The sequence below is a fragment of the Sturnira hondurensis genome, unplaced genomic scaffold (genome assembly GCF_014824575.4).
Source record: "Sturnira hondurensis isolate 20B ecotype Veracruz unplaced genomic scaffold, ASM1482457v3 Scaffold0017254, whole genome shotgun sequence".
Classification (NCBI taxonomy): Eukaryota; Metazoa; Chordata; class Mammalia; order Chiroptera; family Phyllostomidae; genus Sturnira; species Sturnira hondurensis.
This window is the reverse complement of record NW_028089885.1, coordinates 1,370,056-1,391,308: the sequence shown is the minus strand read 5'-3', so window position 1 is coordinate 1,391,308 and position 21,253 is coordinate 1,370,056. Positions and strand designations below refer to the sequence as shown.

Here is a 21,253-nt window from a genome sequence, read left to right as displayed (position 1 = left end):
GTTACCGATAATATGGCTGTGAAAAACTGCATCTTATGCAAGACAAAGGGAGGAACAAGTGGGCACTGTGTGCAGGGGTGCAGGAAGGGCATTTATTGGTGCTTTGAAAGCGAAAGATACATGAACAAAGACAAAAGCCAAACAGTGAGAGGAGGAGGCCACACCCCGCTGGCCCAAAAAAGGGAGGGACTAGGGAGGCTCAGAAGAGCAGCTACCAGAGAAACTGTCAGCTTACCTTACTGCCAGGTTAAGCTCACCAAAGAGGGACGAGGCAGCCTCCTCTGCATAATTCATTCTAACCATCAAGGAAGAACTGATTATAAGAGAGAAGTGAAAGAAATCAAGACAAAACAAATAAGCAAGCAAGCCCATAACCTCCAGGGAATGCTGGGCAGCCCCCTAAGAGAGTGTTTCTCAATAGGGTGGTGCCATCCTCCAACAGGACTCCACCTGGGCATCCCCAGCCCCACCCACTAGATGCCAGGCATTGTGATACTACCCCACCCCAATTTCCCAATGTCCAAGAGCCCAGCTGCTGAGAACCACTGGCAGTATCAGGGGCCAGGACGCTAAGTCCTATACTGCACAAGACAGTCCTGCAGACAAGAACTGTTCAACTGAAACTGCCAGAAAGACCTGTATCAACTTTGAGAAGATGGATTCAAGTTGTTCAGAGAAATCACAGGTTCATCTGAAGGTAGGAGACTGGAAAAGGGTACCATGACTCAAGAGGACAGGCAAACTCTCAAGCAAACCTCTGCAACTGAGGATGGTCCTGAAAATGAAGAACTGGGGAAGGAATGTTTAAAAAGAAAATCAATGTAAACTCAGACTTCAAATTCAAAATTTCAAATGTTGGAGGAAAATACCTGACGAAAAAAAAGAGAGAATCCACTTTAGAAGAACAAGTTAGGACGGCCAAAACCAACAACAGAAACGTATAAAATACACCCCAGAAAGGTTTGTTTCAGTTCTGCTCCCAGCGAGCAGCAGTCTCTCTCTGGTCAGCTGCTCCCGGCTGATGGTGCAATGATGACAAACCAAGAGAGAAGAGCTCAAAGGAAAGCAGAACCAAGCAGCTCACACGGTCCCTTCTCCCAGTGGGGGAAAGCAGACTTCAGAAACAAAGGGTAAGTGTCGAGGGAGAAAGAGCAATGCCACTCACAGTGAGGTCTACTTCTGAGCCCAGACGTGGATCTCAGTGTATTGCAGAACATGAAAGAGCCTGGGTGTGCTTCTCGGCTCTTCAAAGAGGGAAAAGCTTATTCCCCAACCTGCAGAGAGCTGGATGCCCACTCCACGCCAAAGAAATGAACCACTGCCTAACAGCTCCACAGGCACTAACAGTGAGATGGCCCTGGCCACAGCAGGAGTGCACTGCTCCAAGTCCTGCACAGAAGGCTGGCCTCAACCAATGAGAGGACAGGAGACGGTTATGCATCAGAGTGTGGGCAAAGTATTTAACAAAGTTTCTTTTCTTCCTCTAGAGGTCTATGATGGGGCCTGGAAAACTGTTCAAAATCTGAATAATTGTTGCACACCGACCGAGAGCCAGTGATTCTTTTTGTTTCTTTAAAAGATGTTATTTATTTTTTAGAGAAGGGGGAAGGAAAGGACAAAGAGGAAGAGGAACATCGATAGGCTGCCACTTGCACAGCCCCAACACGGGACCCAGCCCACAATCCAGGCATGTGCCCTGACCAGGAATCGAACTGGTGACCTTTCAGTTCACAGCATAGTGTGCAGCCCACTGTACCATATCAGCCAGGGCAGGATCTAGTGATTCTTAACCAACTTGTGGCCATGGTCCTTTTTAAGAAATCCGGACAAAGTAAGAGGGAAAAGATCAGCTGTGCAAGCCAGGGCTGCTTCAGATGTCAAATCTGGACATCTGGACCATCAAGTATTAAGAGTGCTTGTAGTTTTCAAAAGCATATTCCATATCATCCTGCAACTTTTATTTGCACAGTGGAAAAAGGTGTGTTGTGCCTCTAAAGAACTATGGGAAGTAAAGCTGAACACCATCTTCCTGTCCACTGAGGCTGAGTTAGGAGAGATAAGCTCTGTTCTAGGAGGAACCTGAAGGTCAGAACAGGGAGTCCCATCAGGCAACAGCAGAGGGCAACAGCTTCGTGGAAGACAGGTGCTGAGACCAGCCTTGAAAGCAGAACTTCTGGAGAGAACAGGAGTCCGTGAGTAGGAAACATAAAGACACAGAGGAAACCACGGGGGGGGGGGGGGGGGGNGGGGCCGGAAATTAGGAAAGCAGCTGGGAACCCAGTTTGGCTAGAGTGATTAGTGATTAATTACTAAGGTTGGGGACTCCACTAGGGTCATGTGCCCAAATCCCTGGGAGAGTTGTTTAACACTCACAGAGAGTGCGGGTGGGTTGAGGCAGAAAGGGTGGAGAGGGGGCTGAAAGACCGTCTTATGCCCAGGTACCATGCTAGACCTACAGAATCAGAACCTACTCGGCTCAGCTGAGGACTGGAGCCTGGGGCTGCGCAGGTGACCAGGAGGCACACCCCTGTCCAGGAACTACCACACCCATCCAACCCAGTCCTTTCCAGTGAGGAAGACATGGAGGGCCTGACTGATTTAGTGTCATTCCCACTGTGAGAAAAAAAAAACGTCTAAAAGAACTAACACCTCGCCCTGGCTGGCGTAGCTCAGTGGATTGAGCACAGGCCTGCGAACCAGAGGATCGCAGTTCGATTCCCAGTCAGGGCACATGCCTGGGTTGCATGCCAGTTCCCTGCAGGCCAACTCCCAGCAGGGGACGCACAAAAGGCAACCATACATTGATGTTTCTCTCCCTCTCTCCTTCCCCTCTAAAGGTAAATAAATAAATAATCTTAAAAAAAAAAAAAAAAGAACTAACACCTCTTACTGAACTAGGCACATGGAAGCAAAACAAGTCCTGAACTTTTTTTTAAAGTGAAAGCTGATTATGGCTTATAGTGCTCATTTTCCTATATTCTTTTTTTGACAGAGACATTGATTTGTTGTTCTACATATGTGTACATTCATCAGTTGATTCCTGTGCTGCCCCAATAGGAGGATCAAACCCGTAACCTTGGTGCAAGGAGACGACACTCTCACCAAGTGAGCTACCCGGCCAGAGCCTTGTTCTCTATTCTGAAGATTCCCGTAGGGCCTAAGTTAGGCAACAGAATCAGCATATTCCAATCCCCAACCATTCTCTTCAATATTTATTTTCTAATATAGAAATAATATTTTTATTTGGCAAATGATTGCTTCAACAGCTGCCAAATCCTCACTGGACTAGAAAAAGCAAAGACCTCTGGGTCAGAGAGGCCTGCGCTCAACCCTCCTGGCCCCACCCTCCACGCTAACCTGAAGCTCCAAAGGAGTCTATCATCTTACCTGAGGGGGGAAAAAAAGAGAGAGAGAAAACCAACTTTACAGGACCCTAATTAAAATTATAAGAACTGTTATATAATGCTTAACACCTCAGTAGGTACTCAATTAATGGTAGTTTCGCTTCCTTTTGTAATTGTATCACCACACTTAATACTCAAGACAGTGTCAAGGCACCAATATATGAAGTCTGTCCAAAAAAAGCCCAACCATTGTTGATATAACAAGAAGGGTTTGTTGCGTGACATTGGTGCAATCTGGCAGCCAAGGAGAGTGGATTAGAATATGCAAGTGTGAACAATGACAACTTCATTGTACTGGTCTTTGGGGTGGTAGATGCCACTGAGTGAGCATGTGTACGGTGTGGCCGTGGCATTCAAAATGACTGAGAAAATAAGAGCAACAAATCTGCATCAAATTTTGCGTTAAGCTTGAACGTTCCTCCGTGGAAACTATTCGGATGATTCAGAAGGCTGCAGCTATGGGCAGCTGGTGATTGGCAGCTTCATTATGACAACGCAGCCACTCATGCATCATGTCTCACGCAGAGTTTTTTGGCAAAACAACACATCACCCAGGAGACTAGGCCCCTCTACAGCTCAGATTTGGTGCCCTAAAACTCCTGGCTTTTCCCAAAACTAAAATCACCTTTCAAAGGGAAGAGATATCAGACCACTGATATTCAGAAAAATATGATGGGGCACCTGATGGCAATTGGGAGAACTGTGTTAGGTCCCAAGGTGCCTACTTTGAAGGGGACTATGGTGTCATTTTCCTCTGTACAATGTTTCTTGTATCTTCTTCAATAAATGTCTGGTTTTCATATATCATGGCTGGATACCTTCTGGACATGTATACCCCCTATTCTACATAGTAGAGCATAGATATGGCATCAACAGCCTATGACCAGAACTCATGGTCTTAAATTAGAAATGAGTATGTTTATGGTAGTTCGCACAAAGCTTTGAGAAATGCCCTGACTGATCGTATCTTAATTTAAAAAGAAAAGGAACAAAACATAAGCTGGAGGCTTACATTGTGGAGGAACAAAATGTAAGGTGGAGCACATCACCATCACTCTTTCTGCAGGGCATCAGCTTAGGGTTCCATCACCTCCAAAATTCCAACAAAGGACAGAAATGGAGAGATGCAAGGGAAGGTACATGCGTTTGGTACAAGAGGCAAACACTAAATGTAGCCACATAAAAAGCAGCAGCAAAACACCAGAAAGAGCCCTGGCTGGGTAGCTCAGTTGGTTAAGTGTCATGCCTATATGCTATGGTTGAAGGTTCAATCTCCAGTAAGGGCATGTACAAGATCAACCAATGAATACATACCATATTTTTCTTTTTTAAAATTTATTTATTTATTTTTTAAAATATTTTATTTATTTATCTTTAGAGGGGAAGGGAAAGAGAGAAGGAGAGAAATATCAATGTATGGTTGCCTCCCGTGAGTCCCCTGCTGGGAACTGGCCTGCAACCCAGGCATCTGCCCTGACTGGGAATCGAACCGCGATTGTGTGGTTCGCAGGCCCGCACTCACTCCACTGAGCTACACCAGCCAGGGATTACATACCGTATTTTTCAAACCATAAGATACACCTAGGTTTTAGAGGGGAAAAATAGGGGGAAAAATGTTTGAAGCAAAAAAAAAAAAGGTAAAATATTTAATAACATAAATAACATAATATTTCACCAATGTAAGTGTAAACAAAACTCAACAGGAGCATTAACCATTATTTCTCCCAAATGGCGGGTGCGTCTTATAGTCTAAAAAATACACAGTAAATAATTGGAACAAAAATAGATGTTTCTCTCTCTCTCCCGCTAAAATAAATAAAAATTTTGCCCTGCCTGGTGTGGCTCAGTCGGTTGAGTGCCAGCCTGTGAACCAACACACTGCTGGTTTGATTCCCTGTCAGGGCACATGTCTGGGTTGCAGGCCAGGCCCCCAGTGCAGGGGGTGGGGGGGTGGAATGTGTCAAGCAACCACACATTGATGTTTCTTTCCCTCTCTTTCTCTTTCATTTCCCCCTCTAAGAAAAAATAAATAAGTCTTTAAAAATATATAACTAAATAGCCCTGGCTTGTGTAACTCAGTAGATTAAGCGCAGGCTGCAAACCAAAGGGTCACAGTTTGATTCCCAGTCGGGGCATATGCCTGGGTTTCGGGCCTGGTCCCCAGTGGGGGCCATGTGAGAGGCAACTGCACATTGATGTTTCTCTCCCTCTCTCCTTCCCTTCCCATCTCTCTAAAAAAAAAAAAAGGAAATAAGCCACAAGGTATTCAGGGCAGCGACCACACCCACGGAAAATGCCAGCCAGCGCAGGGGCTCCTACTTCTGTAGTGAGACCCTGGGAGGGCTCGGCTTGCTCTGGAATCACACTCTCTGAGATTTATAATGACAAAAGCACGAACAGACACAGTATTTGCCCTCACCCTTCACGGCTAGTCACTAAGTGCTTACATTGTGTAAGGGACACTTCTAGGCTCCTTCTTCCCAGGCGCAATGCACCTGGCAGGTGGAGCCAGATGTCTGAAGGAAAAATAACAGAAATCTGCCTTAAATCAAAGTACAGAATCACTGTCAAAATACCATCTACACAACTAGTAGGACATTAGGAATTTGCAAGAGCCACTCTGTGCTTTTGTATGACTGTAGAAAAGTGACTAATTTTGAGAGAAATGTACTTTCCAAGCTTGCACAAAGCAACCAGTATCAATGACACTAACTCATGACTTCAAGGTAATTCAATACTGTAAATCTAAGCACCAGGCTTCAGAGCCCCCCCAAAACAATTCTCCCATTCCAAGTAATACTCAGCAAAGGGGGTGGGACCCATGCCAACACATTTCCCTTTCCATGGCTGGCATGCTAGCTAACTTTGTTATCGTCACAACTAATGCACTTAATTATGCGCCTAACTCTATGGGGTTTCATTATCCCCTTTGGAGAAATCAGGACTCTCAGGCTCAAGAAGATACGAACGAGTCCAAGGCAGAAATAAATATCTGAGCTCAGGTCCCTGTTACTCAACCACAGTATGCTGCCCCAGGGAGGTAGGCTACTTGTCAAGAGGTCATTCTAAGAGAATATGACACTCAGCACAGGCTTCAAGGAACACACTGCCCACACACCTCTGAGCAAGTGCTGCCCAAGCCTCAGTTGGCAGGCTCTCAAGCCAGCTCCACAGCCAGCTTCCAGCCATCAGCCTCTCTCCTGGAATGTATTTCTGTCCCCATCTGAACATGGGTGTGCCTGGCATTCTTGACCTACATCATACGCTCTGGAGTCCTGCACCCCACACCAGGCTGCGAGCTCCTCGGGGACTGGGACACAACCTTTTCATGTCTGTCTACAACAGACCCAGTGGCACAGAGCCTGAAACAAGACAAGTGAGAATGGCAACTGCTTGTATAAAACACGTGGTGGATCCTTCTGTAAGTTTAGCTGACACGTGCTGATTTTTCTTAACAACCGGTACACTAGGATGAAGTAAACATTCACAGAAAGGGTTCAGGGGCTATCTACTTCTGAGTTACACCCTCTCCCTCATCCCATGACAGACTCGGGTGTCACCCCCTCTGTTGCACTCCTCTGCTGAACTATGCTAGTAAGAAGAGGAAGCAAATCTGACAGGATAATGAAGCACAGAAAGCTGTAACTGACATAGTATCGAACTGTTAAAAATAGAACAAAAACCTAACCACCTGACCCAAACGAATCCTAGTCTCCACCTTGTCCTTCCTTAAAAACCAAAGCAGCCACGTGAAGAGCAGGAGCAAGACCGAGAGCAGGGAGAGCTGGGCAGTGAGTGTCTGACTCCACTGCTAGCCCGTGGGTGGCGCCCTGTAAGCCTCCTGCCTGCCAAGGGGCCTCTGGAAGCTCTGGAATTCTAAAGAGACTGTGGAGCATGGGGAGGAGAAATGGAACAGCCCCCAGAAGCAATCTTTCTTAACTTTTCTGCTTCAAGGCTGAAAAAGACAAAAGACAACACCATTATTTCTGGGACTGCACCTACTTATTCAGAAGTTTTGTCCGAACCCCTCAACTGCACCCCCCAGCTCAGCACCTTCTGCTGCCGTCCTCGGCACCTGGACTCATCTTTGGACATGGTGACTGTCACTACACGGTATGTACATTCAGAACAGAAAGAGAAATACATAGGGAGAGATTCTGAGATGCTGGAAAGACAAATTCTGAATTCCAGAGCTTTTTTATTTTGCTGGAAAAAGTAAACATTTTCAAACAAAGAAATTCACACAGCTGTCTTGATAAACTTCTCACTAACCCTAAGAACAGGTTACTTCAAGAGGCAGGAGAGCACTGCAGGTAAGAGAATGGGCTCTGCCTCGGTGCCCAGGTCACATCCACGCTGGCCTGCCCCTACCTGACCTCAGCACCACTCCTATCATTCCCCCAAACCCTCCCCTCCTCCCAGGTTGCTCTCCTCACCGCCCTGGAATGTGTCTTCCTCACTCCCAATAATATCTACGTGTCTCACGCTTCACACATGCCACCACTCTTCTAAGCACTTGATATGTACTAACTCATTTAACCTTCACACAGAGGAAGTACTAATCATAGAGAGGTTAAGTAACTTGCCCAGGTTCACTCAGCTATGATGCTGCAGGCCCAGGACTCAAACTCCGAAACCTGAGCTCCTAACCAATTAGCTGTGTTCTCCCTCAACATATTTGCCACGAATGAAAGACCCTTTCCTCCCCCTTTTTCTAATTAGGAAGAGGATTAAGATATTCTATGCCCTCAAGAACAGGCAGGATAAGGCTGGCCAGAGGAGACACATGTAGGCAAAAGTGAGAGGCCTGCCACTTCTCAAGGATGTTGCAGGAGGGGGTACACCTGATTCCTCAATAGAAAAGCTACAGCATCTCTCCGCTACCTGTCCTTGAACCCACCAGCATCTCCGTCCATGATGCTCCTTCATGGACAGGCAGGTCTTCCAGGGGCTGGCTAGAGAAGTCAGCCCTGCCAAGGCAGAGGGAGGGAGGGCGCCTAGTTCTGGAGGGCCAGGGATGCTGGACACGTCAGCCCTGGTAAAACCAGGCCAGTTCCCCAGAGCTTCCGGAAACCACCTCAGGGGCTGGCCTAACTAAAACCCAAGGAGGGGACAGCACAAGGTCAGAAGTATGCAGCCATATTGGGAAGCAGATAGACTGTTACTAAGGTTCTTTAGGGCATCTCTCATCGCCACAGTCCACATCCATTCTGAGGGATGAAAGCTATTCAATCTCACTGGCTGCCTGACCCCTCTCCTCTTCAACTACCAAAACCTACTCATTCTGAAAGGCCAGACGGAGTTCCATCTCTTCCATGTCAGAGGGTCTTTCCCTCACCTGTACTCCATTATTCAGTGAACATATACCAGGATTTCTTTGTTCCAGGTACATGCTCTTCTTCTCCCTTACTAAGCTCCTCAAGGACAGAGCCCACAGGTGTCCATTCTGCAGAGTCTTAAAATACAAGAAGTTACCGTGATGCAGAGAAGAGACAGCAATGCCCATCAAGAGACCTGGGTGTGCAAAGCATGCCATGTGAGGGGTTTCCATGGACACGTAGGGACAGAGAAGACTGGCAAGGTCTGACCTTGAAGGAATATGGTAAGGAAGGTAGATTTTTAACTAGAGTCCTGACCTACTCAATTTGGTTCCAAACTCTGAGAGCAGGGCCTGGACATGTGCATTTGCTTCTCTCGGACAAACTGCTGGTTAGGGATCATGCAGGACTGAGGACAGACTGACTAGTGTGGAATAAAAGGAAACCATTACGGAATCTAACACAGGTGTCCCACCACAAATGGGGACAGCTTGACCTAAGGGAGTGGTAGTGGGGATGCAGACAAGACAGGCAGTGAACAGACGAACACAGTTAAGCAGAATCTGGCAAGCGGCTAGATGTGGCAGGAAGGGGTATGCAGCTCCCCCAGGTTCTTCATTGGGTGAATGAATAGACCAGTAGATCAATACCTAAGCAGGAAAGAAGTGGAGGGCACAGGATGCATTTCTATGTAACTGCTTACAGGTCTATGTACCATTTAAAGGGAAACAATCAAGATGGTTGGATAACGAGTATGAGCTCAGGATGGATGGCTTCATGGCTCTCTAAGCTTGAATTCCGACCTCCCTGTTGCAGCAAAGACCAGTATCTCTTGCCCTGACTGGTGTGGCTCAATAAGTTGGGTGCTGTCCCACAAATGGAAAGGCTGGGAAAGGTTGTCAGGTTCGATTCCCCATCAGAGCGCCTGCCTGGGCAACTGATTGATGGTTCTCTCGCACATGGCGTTTCTCTCCCTGTCTTCTCCCTTCCTTCCCTTCTCTCTAAAAACAAATAAATAAAATCTTAAAAAACAAAAACCAAAAAAACCACACAGATACAATAACTATCTCGAACATTTAGTGATACTTCTCAAAAGAATGAGAATATTTTCAAGTGTGCTGGTACAATAAAATGTGAAATCAACAGACTCTTTAGAGTTGTAACAAGATCAGAAAAGATCCAAGAACCAGGAGACAAATGTTTTCATTCTAGTATAAACCTTAAAAAAAGGTCCAAATGTTACAATAACCGAGTATATTCTTTCCCAGGGCCTGTCCATATTATCTTCTAATAGAGAAACATTTACAAAGTGTATCATTAAAGGAGGCAGAATTATTCCACTTCACTGGGAGCATGAATTCCGGATAAAAAGTGCAATGCTTTTTTCAATTCCCCAAAACCCAGAGTGGATTCAGGACACTTACACCGACATAACACCATCTGTAAAACTCCCTTCACCTCCTGACACACACAGCATATTAGTATTAGACACACTCATTGCTCTGTTGTTAGTTACCCAATATCACAGATTATAAACCCAAACTCAAAAGCACACCAGTTTATCGCTGAATACAACTAATTCCAAGGAAGGAAGTGTATTTTAGTGACTCTTCCTCCTCATTCACAAGTGATCATGGATTGAAAGCATACCAATATGGAGTCCTGAGTAAAAATCATTTACCCAGGACTAAAACATTACTAACAAATCTCAAATACTCTTCTCAAAAGTCACACCATTACAACTAATAAAATGTCGCTCCTCTCTTAAATTCACAAATTTTCCCACTGAGAAAGCCCTTCTGGGAAGATATTCAGCTGGAGGGCCCTTAGAGGAACTGTGTGCAATTGAAGCTGAAAAGAAATTATGAGACTGCAATCAATTTCCTTAGCCACACCTTCAGGTTTCACTTTTGTAGCTATTTCCCTCCTGATTGAAGCAATGGTTACAATCTAGTTATCGCTGTTAAGGCTGAATTAGCTTCCTGAAAATTAAAACGTATTTTTTGTTTTATTAACATTGTAATTTCTAAAAGGGGTTCTGAAAAAAGGCTAATCCTTTTGGCCAGCGATTTTTCACTTTTTTCATCTCACGGCACATATAAACTACTAAAATTCTGCAGCACAGCAAAATATATATTTTTTGCCAATGTGACACAAAGAAAGGTATAATTTTGATTCATTCACACCAGATGGCTATTTTGTGCTAGCGGTTGTCATTTTTCACTTTGACAATCTAAGGGAAAAGAGGTCAGTGTCCCTGGCTAAGTCAAATATTGCATGTTTTAAAAATTCTTGTGGCACACTAGTTGAAAAATCACTGCTTTGGGCAAATTTTTTAATTACGACTTTATCACACTCACTCTGCCTAAAATAACTTCTCAGCTCCACATATGCAAATCATTCCATCTTTAACACTATCTGCAGACAGTCACTGTTACAAAGAAACCTCTGATTCTGGAGTGTCCTGGGAAAGTTTCTGAGGAAACCCTAAGTTCTTGAAGATGTGCATTTGATTATTCAACATGTTTACTTTTCACCATTGAAAGTCCCTTTGTTTCCTTCCCCAACCTGCATCATTCTTTTTTTTTTTTTCTAAACTAACCAGGCTTAAATACTGACTCTCAGAGACAATGATCAAAACCACGAAACCATCATTCTCCCTACTGAATTTAAAGAATTTCCATCCACAGCTCCAGAAACAACACACCCCTCCACGTATCCTTGAAATAAGAAAGTGGGAGAAGGAACGTGGAACTTGGGATTCAGAGCAAGGGAGATTTAGCATCTCATCTCTCCCCACTCAGGTCTGCTACTCCACCTTAAGCAACACCCAACTTATATTTAAGCCTCACAATTTTCTCATTTGTAGAATAAAGATGACAACACACTAACTTTGTTACTGAAAAGAAAGAAATTACATAAATGATCTAGCACCTAATAGGCACTCAATTAATGTTACATAGTTTTTCTAAGCTCCAATATGTTTAAACACACACACACAATAAAACACAGAGATTCCCCTCTCGGACTACTAGGAACCGAAGATCTCCAAAGTGGGTCAACTGGGCTAGACTAGGGGATACCAGGATGAATTAGGTCAAGATCCCTGCCCCTGAGGAAGTCAGAATCCAGTAGGAAAGACAAGTCGTTTAAACACAAATCGTATCATGGTAAACAGCAACATAAGGAAAGCACTGTAGGGTAGGAGCATTTTAGATCTTGCTTCCTGACAGCTGTCAGTTTTGGCTCAAGTAAACTTGTAAAAATTCTCTAAAGAGAAAGTGCTGTAGTCACACAAAAAAGGGAACAACTCATTCTGAAGGGGGACCATGCAGACCTCATAGGGCAGCTGGGATTGCAGTGGAACCTGGGACTTCCCTGGAAGGGGAGAGGGGGGAGGAAGGCAGCCTTTCTCAGGTAGAGTAAACAGCGGGTGCAAAGGGAGACCACACAACAAGTAAGAGCAGTGGCCTTTGTTGTCGGAACTGAGATCACAGCTCACTCTCTTCCCCTAAGAGAAAAATGTGTGCAGCTCACGAATCTCTGTGCTCCATTCTCACCTACAAAATGGGAATAATACTTTTACTTCACTAGGGATGAAACATGATCACCAATGTGAAGCACAGAGCTAGCTGCACAGAGTAAAAGCTTAAAAATAAAACAGCTACTGTGAAGGTGAAAGGGTAGAGGGAAGCCAAGGGGCAGGAGGGGAGACTAAACAGTGACTTCCGGTCAATCTAAGAATGATACTGCATGCTAAGTAAGAAGTTAGGATTAACTGCTGAGGACAATAAGGCCACAGAGGTTTCTCAATAGGAGTGAAAGGATTAAACATTTGCTTTAGAAAAAGAAGAAGAAAGAAAAAAAAAAAACCAACCAACAACTCTGCTATCCCTGAAGGGTAATCAGAGGAAAGCACTTGGGAGGGCATCTGAGAGATAAGGGCATGAATTCAAATTATTTCAGTAAGATTAGGAAACAAAACAGGCACTCCAGAGAAATCTTTCTACAGTAAAATTCTCCAGGCTTAAGCAGGTGAGCGCATCCGGGGAGCTGAGTAGGGAAATAAGTGAGTAACAGTCCCCCTCATCTGGATGACTGGGTGAATGGTGGCGCGCCCACTTCCAATCGAGTTTTATTAAGTTAAACGTCGTCTCCTGCCCTTAATGAACAAAAGAAAGGAAAACGTTCTCAGTGAGGGAGGGCTCAGAGGCTGTGACTCCAAATTCAATGTCCAGCTCTACCAAGCACTGCTCTGCCCAGGAGGAACCCCAGATCTCCGTGTCCCCTCTGGAAACTAGCTCCTGGGCCTTTTTTATTTCCGGCCCGGGGCAGCTTCGCAGCAGCACCCGGCACCCGACCCACAAACGCTGGCGAGATCTGCTCTGGAGGACGCCGGCAAACACATTTGCGAAAGAATTAAGCCAGTTTAGCATCTGTGTTCTTCCCCAAAGGAGCCAATTAGCAAGAAAGCACCCCGCTGCATTCAAGATACAAAGTACCAAGTTATTTTTGTAAACTTTGCTTGGTTTTGATTCGAACCACTGAAACCGACCCCCACCCCCACCCCAAAAAAAACGGCACTTTGCCTCATCAGGGAAAAAGAGATCGGAATGACTAAACGGTGGGTAGGAAAGGAGACGGGGAAGGAGAACGGCGCCGCGGTCGGGGCCGACCTTCTCGGAGTTGGAACTTGTCACTGTGTGACTCTGCAGTCACAAGGCGACAGTTTGCTAGAACCCAACGCAATTTCAAAAGACCCACCAAAAACTGCCCTAACTTTTGTCACCCCGCATCCTCCTTTATTCCCCAGCCTGAGCCTCCCGGCCGCCGGAGCTGCGGCCCAAATGAGCGGGGCTCCGAGCCGGAGCCCTGTGGCCCAGGGCGGGGCGGCTCCGCGGCGCGGGCTCCCGGCCGGGGCTCCAGGACTCGGGCCTTACCCGCAGGCACCGGTTTAGGGCCTCCCGGGCGAACCCCCACATCAACATCGCTCCCGGTCTGGGAGGCGGCCGCCGCGAAAAGGGGTAGCTGGCTGGGCTGCGGGCGGAGGGGAGCGTGGACACACCGGGCCGGGCTGAGGGGACAGCGACGGCTCCCAGCGCGGCCTGGAGCTCCCGCCCAGGCTGAGGCCTAGGCGGCCCCGTTAGTTCCTTCAGTCGGCGCACGGCCCAGGGGCGGGCGGGCCCATGTAGGGCGGGAGGCCAGGCGGTGGCGGCCCAAAGAGCCCCGGCCCGCCACGGGGGCCCCGGGCCGGCGACGCCGCCCCCCGCCCGGCCGGCGCCGGAGAATGGCTTTTACCTTCATCAGCCTCCTGCTGGCCGCCATCTTGGATCTGGTACTGCTGCCTTCCCAGTGTGCATCACGGCCGACCGGGGTGCTAGAGCCCCCGCACTTCCTGGAGCGGGGGAGGGGTGGCGGAGGCGGGGCACCGGATGTGCAAATCGCCTACTGTGTGCCGGCCACAGCACCAGGGGCCTAAGTGAACAGAACTGGCAGAGATCCTGTCTTCGTAGGGGGTATCCAATCCGATGGTAATTACAAACAGTGCTTGGCATATAGTAGGTGCACAATAAATATTGGTTGCACAAAATATCGTTAAAGGATTATTTCAGGCACTCCTAAGGACTGTGAAGAAAAGGAAACTGGATGATAAAAAAAAAGAAGAAGAAAACTGGGTGATGAGAAAGTAACTGTGGGGACCTAGTTTTCATTGAGAAGTCAGAAAAGCCTCACTGAGGAAATAGCAATAATAGCTAACACTGGTTGCCACATTTCATGGGAAACAGAAGCATGGAGAAGCCCAATGATTTGCCCAAGGTCCCGTCTCACTCCTGGGACGGGAAGGATCAGAAGGAGCAGCTGGGAAGCTGGATGGAGAATGTTTCAGGAGGGGAAATGGCACTGGCAAAGACCATGAGGCTGGGTGACCAGAATGGAGTAAAAATGATTAGAGGGAGTGAGGGAAGTGGGTTACACACTGTGGAGGACCTTGTAGGAAAGGGAAGGATTTGACTTTTTTCCTGAATGCTGTGAGAGCCCTTTAATGCACGTGGGTAGCAACCAAACAGTCAGGTACAGATATTTAAGGAGAGTACTCTTATTGGATAATGGAGAACAGAAGTAGGTAAGAGGATAAGAGGGGAATGAGGGGCCATTTGGAAGACTGTTGCAGCCACCTGGGCAAAGAGATGATGGTGGTTCCGCCCTCAGGTGGCAGTACAGGTGAAGAGAAGGCTACAGCTTCAGAACACAGTTTGGCCTTGTGAAGGAGCTTCTCCCTATTCTAAAAGCAATCCTTTTCCCAGAAAAGGAGAGAAGAAAAGGAAATATATGGCCTGGGTTAGGACTGGCCTCCTACACAGTGTCTGGGAAGCCAGGTTTGACCTTGGGAGGGAGCTGGGGAGAGACTGGATGACAAGCCTTGCGCACCCTGTCTGCCTTCTATCTCCCCCAGGGCCCGCATGCTGAGGGTGCTCAATAAGCATTTGACAAATGTAGGAGGGACTCTGTCTGCTACTTCCCTGGAGCCATGGGGGACTTGGAAGTCTGGCCTGGGGACTGATTCCATCCATGGTCCTATTGTGTACACTGGGCCTGGTGCTCAGCTGGCCCAGGTCAAAGAAAGAACACAGCTTCATTGGGAACTGGTTTTCCCTACGGAAGACCACAGAATGAATGGGCTCCTGCCCTGAAGAATTTCAAGCCAGCTGAGGAAGCACAATGCATACTCTTGACCTCAACATGCTAAACTGGGGACAGAGGCTATGATCAGGAGAGGCCATGTGGGGAGAACTACTTTTTGCTGTGGCATCTTCCTGCATCCTCACCAATGCCATGCAGGATGGCTCCCTTGTACCCACTTTGTAGGTGGGGAACCAAGGCCCTGAGCAGCGGAATACCCTTAATAAGCTGCCTGGTCTTCAGGGCCCCCTTCCTGCTCTGGCTTCTAATCGGACCAGCTACACCGCACCCTCCATTGAGCTAACCTCGGTCATTCAGACCTGACCTTTTTATGCCCCCTCAAGAGTCGCCCATCAAAAGCAGCCTCTTCCTCCCCCTGGATTCGAAGTCCTTCTGCTCAAACTTATCACATGTTGCTCCTTTCTCCAATCAGCACAGGACCTGGGCTCTCATCTGCTAGGTTCAGAGAGGAGGATACAAAGCTGGTACTTGCCCTCAAGGGGCTGGCAGCATTCTGTGGAGGCACTGAGGAAACCAGCAGAAGGTGGGAGGATTGGTGAGTTGTGGCACTCAGAGGAGGGCCCTGACAGAGGCCAGTGGAGGGGCCAGGGATGGAAGGAATTCTATAGCCAGACAGAGGCCAAGAGACATTGCAGGGAAAAGAAAGTGCCTCTGCTAAGCCAGGAAATTGGCAATGGGTACTCACACTTGATAAGCCTGACTCTGTGTCTGGCACTGGGCCCTGGACATTTGCACACACCACTGAGTACATTGGTGCCACAGACCAATGCTAAGATATTCTATCTCACAGATGAGGCAACTGAGGTCCTGATAAAATGGCTTGCCTGGCATCACCCTGCTTGGAAGTGGGGCTCTAGGAAGTAGATCCCCAATCTGGTCTATGCTGGTGAGGCTCTGCCTTGACTTCCCTCTGCTTGCCCAAAGCTTCACATCCTGCAGCCATACCACACCCCCTGCCTCTGGCCATGCTGCTGTCTTGCCTGTGACGCCTTTGTCATTCCCTCCCCCTGCCACCCCCTTATCCACCTGGCAAGCGCTAGTCATTCTTAAGGACTCAACTTACCACAATCATATGAGGAAATTGACAGCCTGCTGTGCGCTGCACTGAGTATAAATGCACAAGCATCAAATACCCCAACTGCCTCTGAGGTCAAAACTGCTATCAGTCCCATTTACAGAGGAAGAAACTACGGCTCAAGGGATCAATCAACTTTTTCTCAGTCACTCAGCTGGTCAGAGGGTTGGGCCCAAGTCTGCAGCTTGACTGTGAGGGGTAGACCAAGATCTGGGAGGCTCAGATGACCCGGAGGGCTCCCTCCCTCCCTCCCTCCTGTTCTCCCTCCTTCTGTTCTATCCTAGCTTTCTTGCTTCCTCATTCCTTCCTCCCTTCGACAACGTCCACTAGAGGCTGTCTGTGTGTTAATGTGGTGCCGGGCCCCACCCCACCCTGACTAGGTTGGGCACTCAACAAACATTTGATAAAGGACTGTCCCCAGAGCAATAGTCAAATGACTGGACAAAGGATATTGCCACTGGTGTTAATGGAGAAGTAGGCAAGGCCTCGTGGTTCAGGCTACGGAGAAAGGAGGGTGACTAGAATAGGCCCAGAGAGGACAGAAGCAGAGACGGCAGTTGATGGAAGACAGGTCTGTCCTGACAACACTGGGTAGCTGGAAAATGGTGGTGCTGCCAGCAGTGACAGAGTCCTTGGGAAGTAGCATTTGTCTGTGGACTTGGGGATGACAACTACATTCCAGCTGCCAGAGCCAGTGGGCCAGGTTCTATGGCACCAATTCAGAGCCCACGCTAGGGTCACACAGGCCTGGGCACAAGTGACTCTCAGCAATTTCCTTATCTGCAGAGGACAGTACCCGCCTCCCTAGCTGTGGTGAGGATTCCGGGACAAGGCGTGTAAAGTACAGGTGGGGGCAGGCTGGCCACCCACAGAGGCACATGCCTGAGGAGCTAGGCTAGGGTTGCCAGGGTGAGAGGCCAGTGCGGCAGGCCAGGGGCCTCAGCCAGAGCGCTGGAAGCTGGCATACAGTGCCCCTCCCTGTACAGACCATCCAGAGCAGGCTGTGGGGCCCAGGAAGTGGAAGCAGAGAGCAGCATGGCCCTTCCCCAGGTATCCAGCCCTATCCAGGAAGGGACAGTGCTGGGGGTGCCAGGCTTCCCCATGACCTGCAGAGAGAAGGCCTGTGGGATCCAGCTGAGCGACACTTCCTCTCTGAGCTCCAGATTCTCCTCAGGCAGAGGAGAACCCTGATGGAATTGTGAAGAGTTAGTGCCGGGTGTGTGGGCCTGCCCTGGGCGGGGTAGGCATGGGAGAGGGCCAGGGCAGGCAGCCAGAACACAGGGCTTCGCAGGTCCCTCTGCCCGAAATCTGATCTCTGCTCAGGGCAGACCTCACACACCCTCTTATCTCAGTCTCTTGGGGAGCCTGCTCTGTCGGCTTCTGCTCCCCCACAGCACACACCCCTCATTCACAGCACTTGCCCAAGCTCTGAGTTCACCACATTCCTTTGCTATATTTGTGTTTGACCTCTGCGTCCTCCCTTAGATGGCAAACTCCCTGAGGCCAGAGGTCACATCTAGCCAGTCTGCCTGTTTGCCTCAGCCATGCTCTGCCTCTGTCTGCCTCAGCCATGCGTTTATTCAGCAGCTATCATGAGCCAGGCCCTGTTCCAGATGCTGATGCAACATCAGAGAACAGGCAGAAAAACACATGGACCCCAAAAGAAGGGGAGTGGGGTGGAAAGCTGGGATTGCTATAGCCGCAGAAGTTAGGGAACTTAAAATCTTTTTTTTTAAATTATCTTATTTATTTATTTTTTAGAGAGAAGGGAAGGGAAGGAGAAAGAGTGGGAGAGAAACATCAGTATGTGGTTGCCTCTCATGCGTCCCCCACTGGGAACTGGCCCGCAACCCAGGCATGTGCCCGGACTGGGAATCGAACTGCGATTGGCTGGTTCGGAGGCCCGGGCTCAATCCACTGAGCTACACCAGCCAGGGCTAAAATCTTTTTTATGGGTCCTCAGAGTGGAGCTCACAGCCCCTATTAAGGCTAGGCAAGCTCTGCAAAGCTTGATGTTTGGGTGGCAGAGCTGAAATAGGGCCCAGCCAGGCTGGCACAGGAGGCTGTGAACCAACTTACCCAGCATTCCAGACACCATGACCACAGAACCCAAAGGTCATGAGCTGGGGCTCTGGGGAGAGGCAGCATGGAATACAGGGCTGATGATGCGGGTGATCCAAGATGGGAAGGGGGCACATGCCTTCTCCCAGGGTCACAGAGGGTTAGGGTAGCGTGTGTGTGCAAATAATATATAGGAGGATCTCTAACCCAGAGGTTTTCAAATTTGTTTCTAGCAGCAGATCTCTTTAGGACACTATTAAATCAAAGTTGCCCTGACTGGTGCAGCTAAGTGGGTTGGGCATCGTCCCACAAACCAAAAGGTTGCTGGTTCGATTCCCAGTCAGAATACATGCCCGGGTTGTGGGCCAGGTCTCCGCTCGGGGGCGTGCAAAAGGCAACCGATCGATGTTTCTCTTGTATATCATCGTTTCTCTCCCTCCCTTTCCCTCTCTCTAAAAATAAATAAATAAAATCTTCTTAAAAAGACAGTGTTAAACCAAAGTGTTCCTCAAACTCTGATAAAGGACACTACTGAAGCAGGAGTGACAGTGTCTCCCCTTCAATTTCTGGCACACCCCCTCCCACCCTGAGAGTCCTATAGTATTTCCCAGGAACCTGGAGCCCTAAGGAATCCAGTTTGAAAACCACCCATGTACCAATGGTCATAGCAGCACAATTTGCAATAGTCAAGTGCTGGAAGCAATCTAAGAGCCCATCAGTAAATGAGTGGATCAAAAAACTACGGTACATTTACACACTGGAATTCTACGCAGCAGAAAGAGAGAAGGAACTCCTACCCTTCACAACAGGCCAGACAGTGAAAGACAGATACCATATGATCTCAACTATAAGTGGAACCTAATCAACAAAACAAGCAAGCAAAATATAACCAGAGACATTGAAATAAAGAACAAACTGGCAGTAAACAGAGGGGAGGGAAAGGGTAATGGGGGAAAAGGGGGGAAAGGGTTATCTAGAAACATGTATAAAGGACACACGGACAAAGCCAAAGGGAGGGAGGGTGGAGGGTGGGAGGTGGGGACGGGTGGGGAGGAGGGCAGTGCTGGGGGGAAATGGAGACAGCAATACTTGAACAGTAATAAAAAGGACAGAAGGAAAGAAAACCGCCATGTGATCCATCTCTTTCGTGGCAGAGGCAAGAAAGCCAAAGCCTTGCCTTGACCGGTGGAGCTCAGTTTGTTGGGCGTCAACAAACAGCAAAGTCACCAATTTGATGCCTGGGTTGTAGCCCAACATTTCTCTCCCTCTCTCCCTCCCTCCCTCCCTTCCCCTGTCTCTAAGAATAAATAGATAAAATCTTAAAAAAACAAACAAACCCGGAGACATGGTGAGTTAATGCCAGTCTCTGTTCTCTCCAGCTCCGAGGCCTGGGGTCACGGGCAGGCCGTAATATGATGAGCGTGGGGATGGCAGAAGCCCTGCCCCGGGGAAGCCCTGGTTTGACCGTCTGCTCAGCCATGTTCAGAATGCCTCTGCCCTGCCATGGGTGGTGCCGGCACAAGCTGCTGCTGGATGGTGACTGTGGGGCTCCCAGAGACTCGCCCCAGAGCCCTCTCCCTTGGTGGTAGCCTGGATTATCTTGACCCGTTGGAGGCCCCATTCGAGGCTGCGGTGGGACATCGAGTGGTGGAGCCCCACCCAGCACCCTGAAATGACAATCCAGCTCTGCCACAGCAAGCCACTTGCCCGCGCCAAGCCCCAGGGCCTCCTCTGTCAGAGCTGTGATGAAGGTTCCATGAAGAAACCCTCCCTGTAGCTACCACGTCCGGTAGCCCAGCACCAGTTCAAGGCTAAGGCCATCCTTGGCATCTCGCCTACCACCCCAACACATTCACCTCACCTCCCAGAGAGGACACCTGGAGCCCTAATGCCCTGTGTTCTCGTTGCTCACCACTGCCCAAAGGCATCTCCTAGGGCACACCAGTGGTTCAAGGAAACCACGTTTGAAAATATGAATATGGGCCCTGGCTGGTGTAGCTCGGTGGATTGAGCACAGGCCTGTGAACCAGAGAATCGCAGTTCAATTCCCAGTCAGGGCACATGCCTGGGTTGCAGGCCGGTTCCCTGCAGGCCAACTCCCAACAGAGGACGCACGAAAGGCAACCATACATTGATGTTTCTCTCCCTCTCTCCTTCCCCTCTAAAGATAAATAAATAAATAAATAAAATCTTTAAAAAAAAGAAAATATGAATATGGCAAAAAGTGGGGAGCTGACCCAGCCACGTGCTGGATGAACACAGCATCTGCTTCTCCGAACCTCTGTTTTCCTTCCTGCCTGGGACATGGGGCCATGACCTCCTGCCTAACTCCTTGGGGAGATGACTGTGGAACTGAGCAGGCCCGTCTGTCTGTCCGGCACCAGGAGCAAGCCGGGAGGATCAGTCACAGAAGAGAAGCTGTTGGGGGAGGGAAGATTCACTCAGAAGGGTGGTGTGGGTGGCTCAGGCCAGGCAGCCATCCTCAGCGCAGTAGGGCCTGAGTTTGTAAGAGGCCCTGGGTGCTGCCCAGGCCAGGCCTACACCACAGACGGAGAAGCAAAGGGGTCTCTAATGTGACCACGACATTACAGTCTAAATGCAAATGGCCAGGAACCATGTCCGTTCGATTCTCGGGAGCCACTGTGTGCTGGGGCAGGAAGGACAGGGAGGAGCCAGATTTAAGTAGGGCACCT

At 48.6% G+C, this 21,253-nt stretch overlaps 1 protein-coding gene across 2 annotated transcripts in view; it reads right to left on the bottom strand.

Moving 5' to 3' along the window:
* Positions 1-14,124, bottom strand: part of UBE2L3 (ubiquitin conjugating enzyme E2 L3) — a 45,848-nt gene extending 31,724 nt beyond the window's left edge. The window contains exon 1 of one of the 2 annotated variants that reach the window (XM_037067301.1): positions 14,021-14,124. In XM_037067301.1, the coding sequence (XP_036923196.1) occupies positions 14,021-14,047 (27 nt within the window). In that variant the 5' untranslated portion in view covers positions 14,048-14,124. The remainder of the gene's footprint in view (positions 1-14,020) is intronic. The other variant, XM_037067302.1, reaches the window with a different exon arrangement.
* Positions 14,125-21,253: the final 7,129 nt, after the last annotated feature.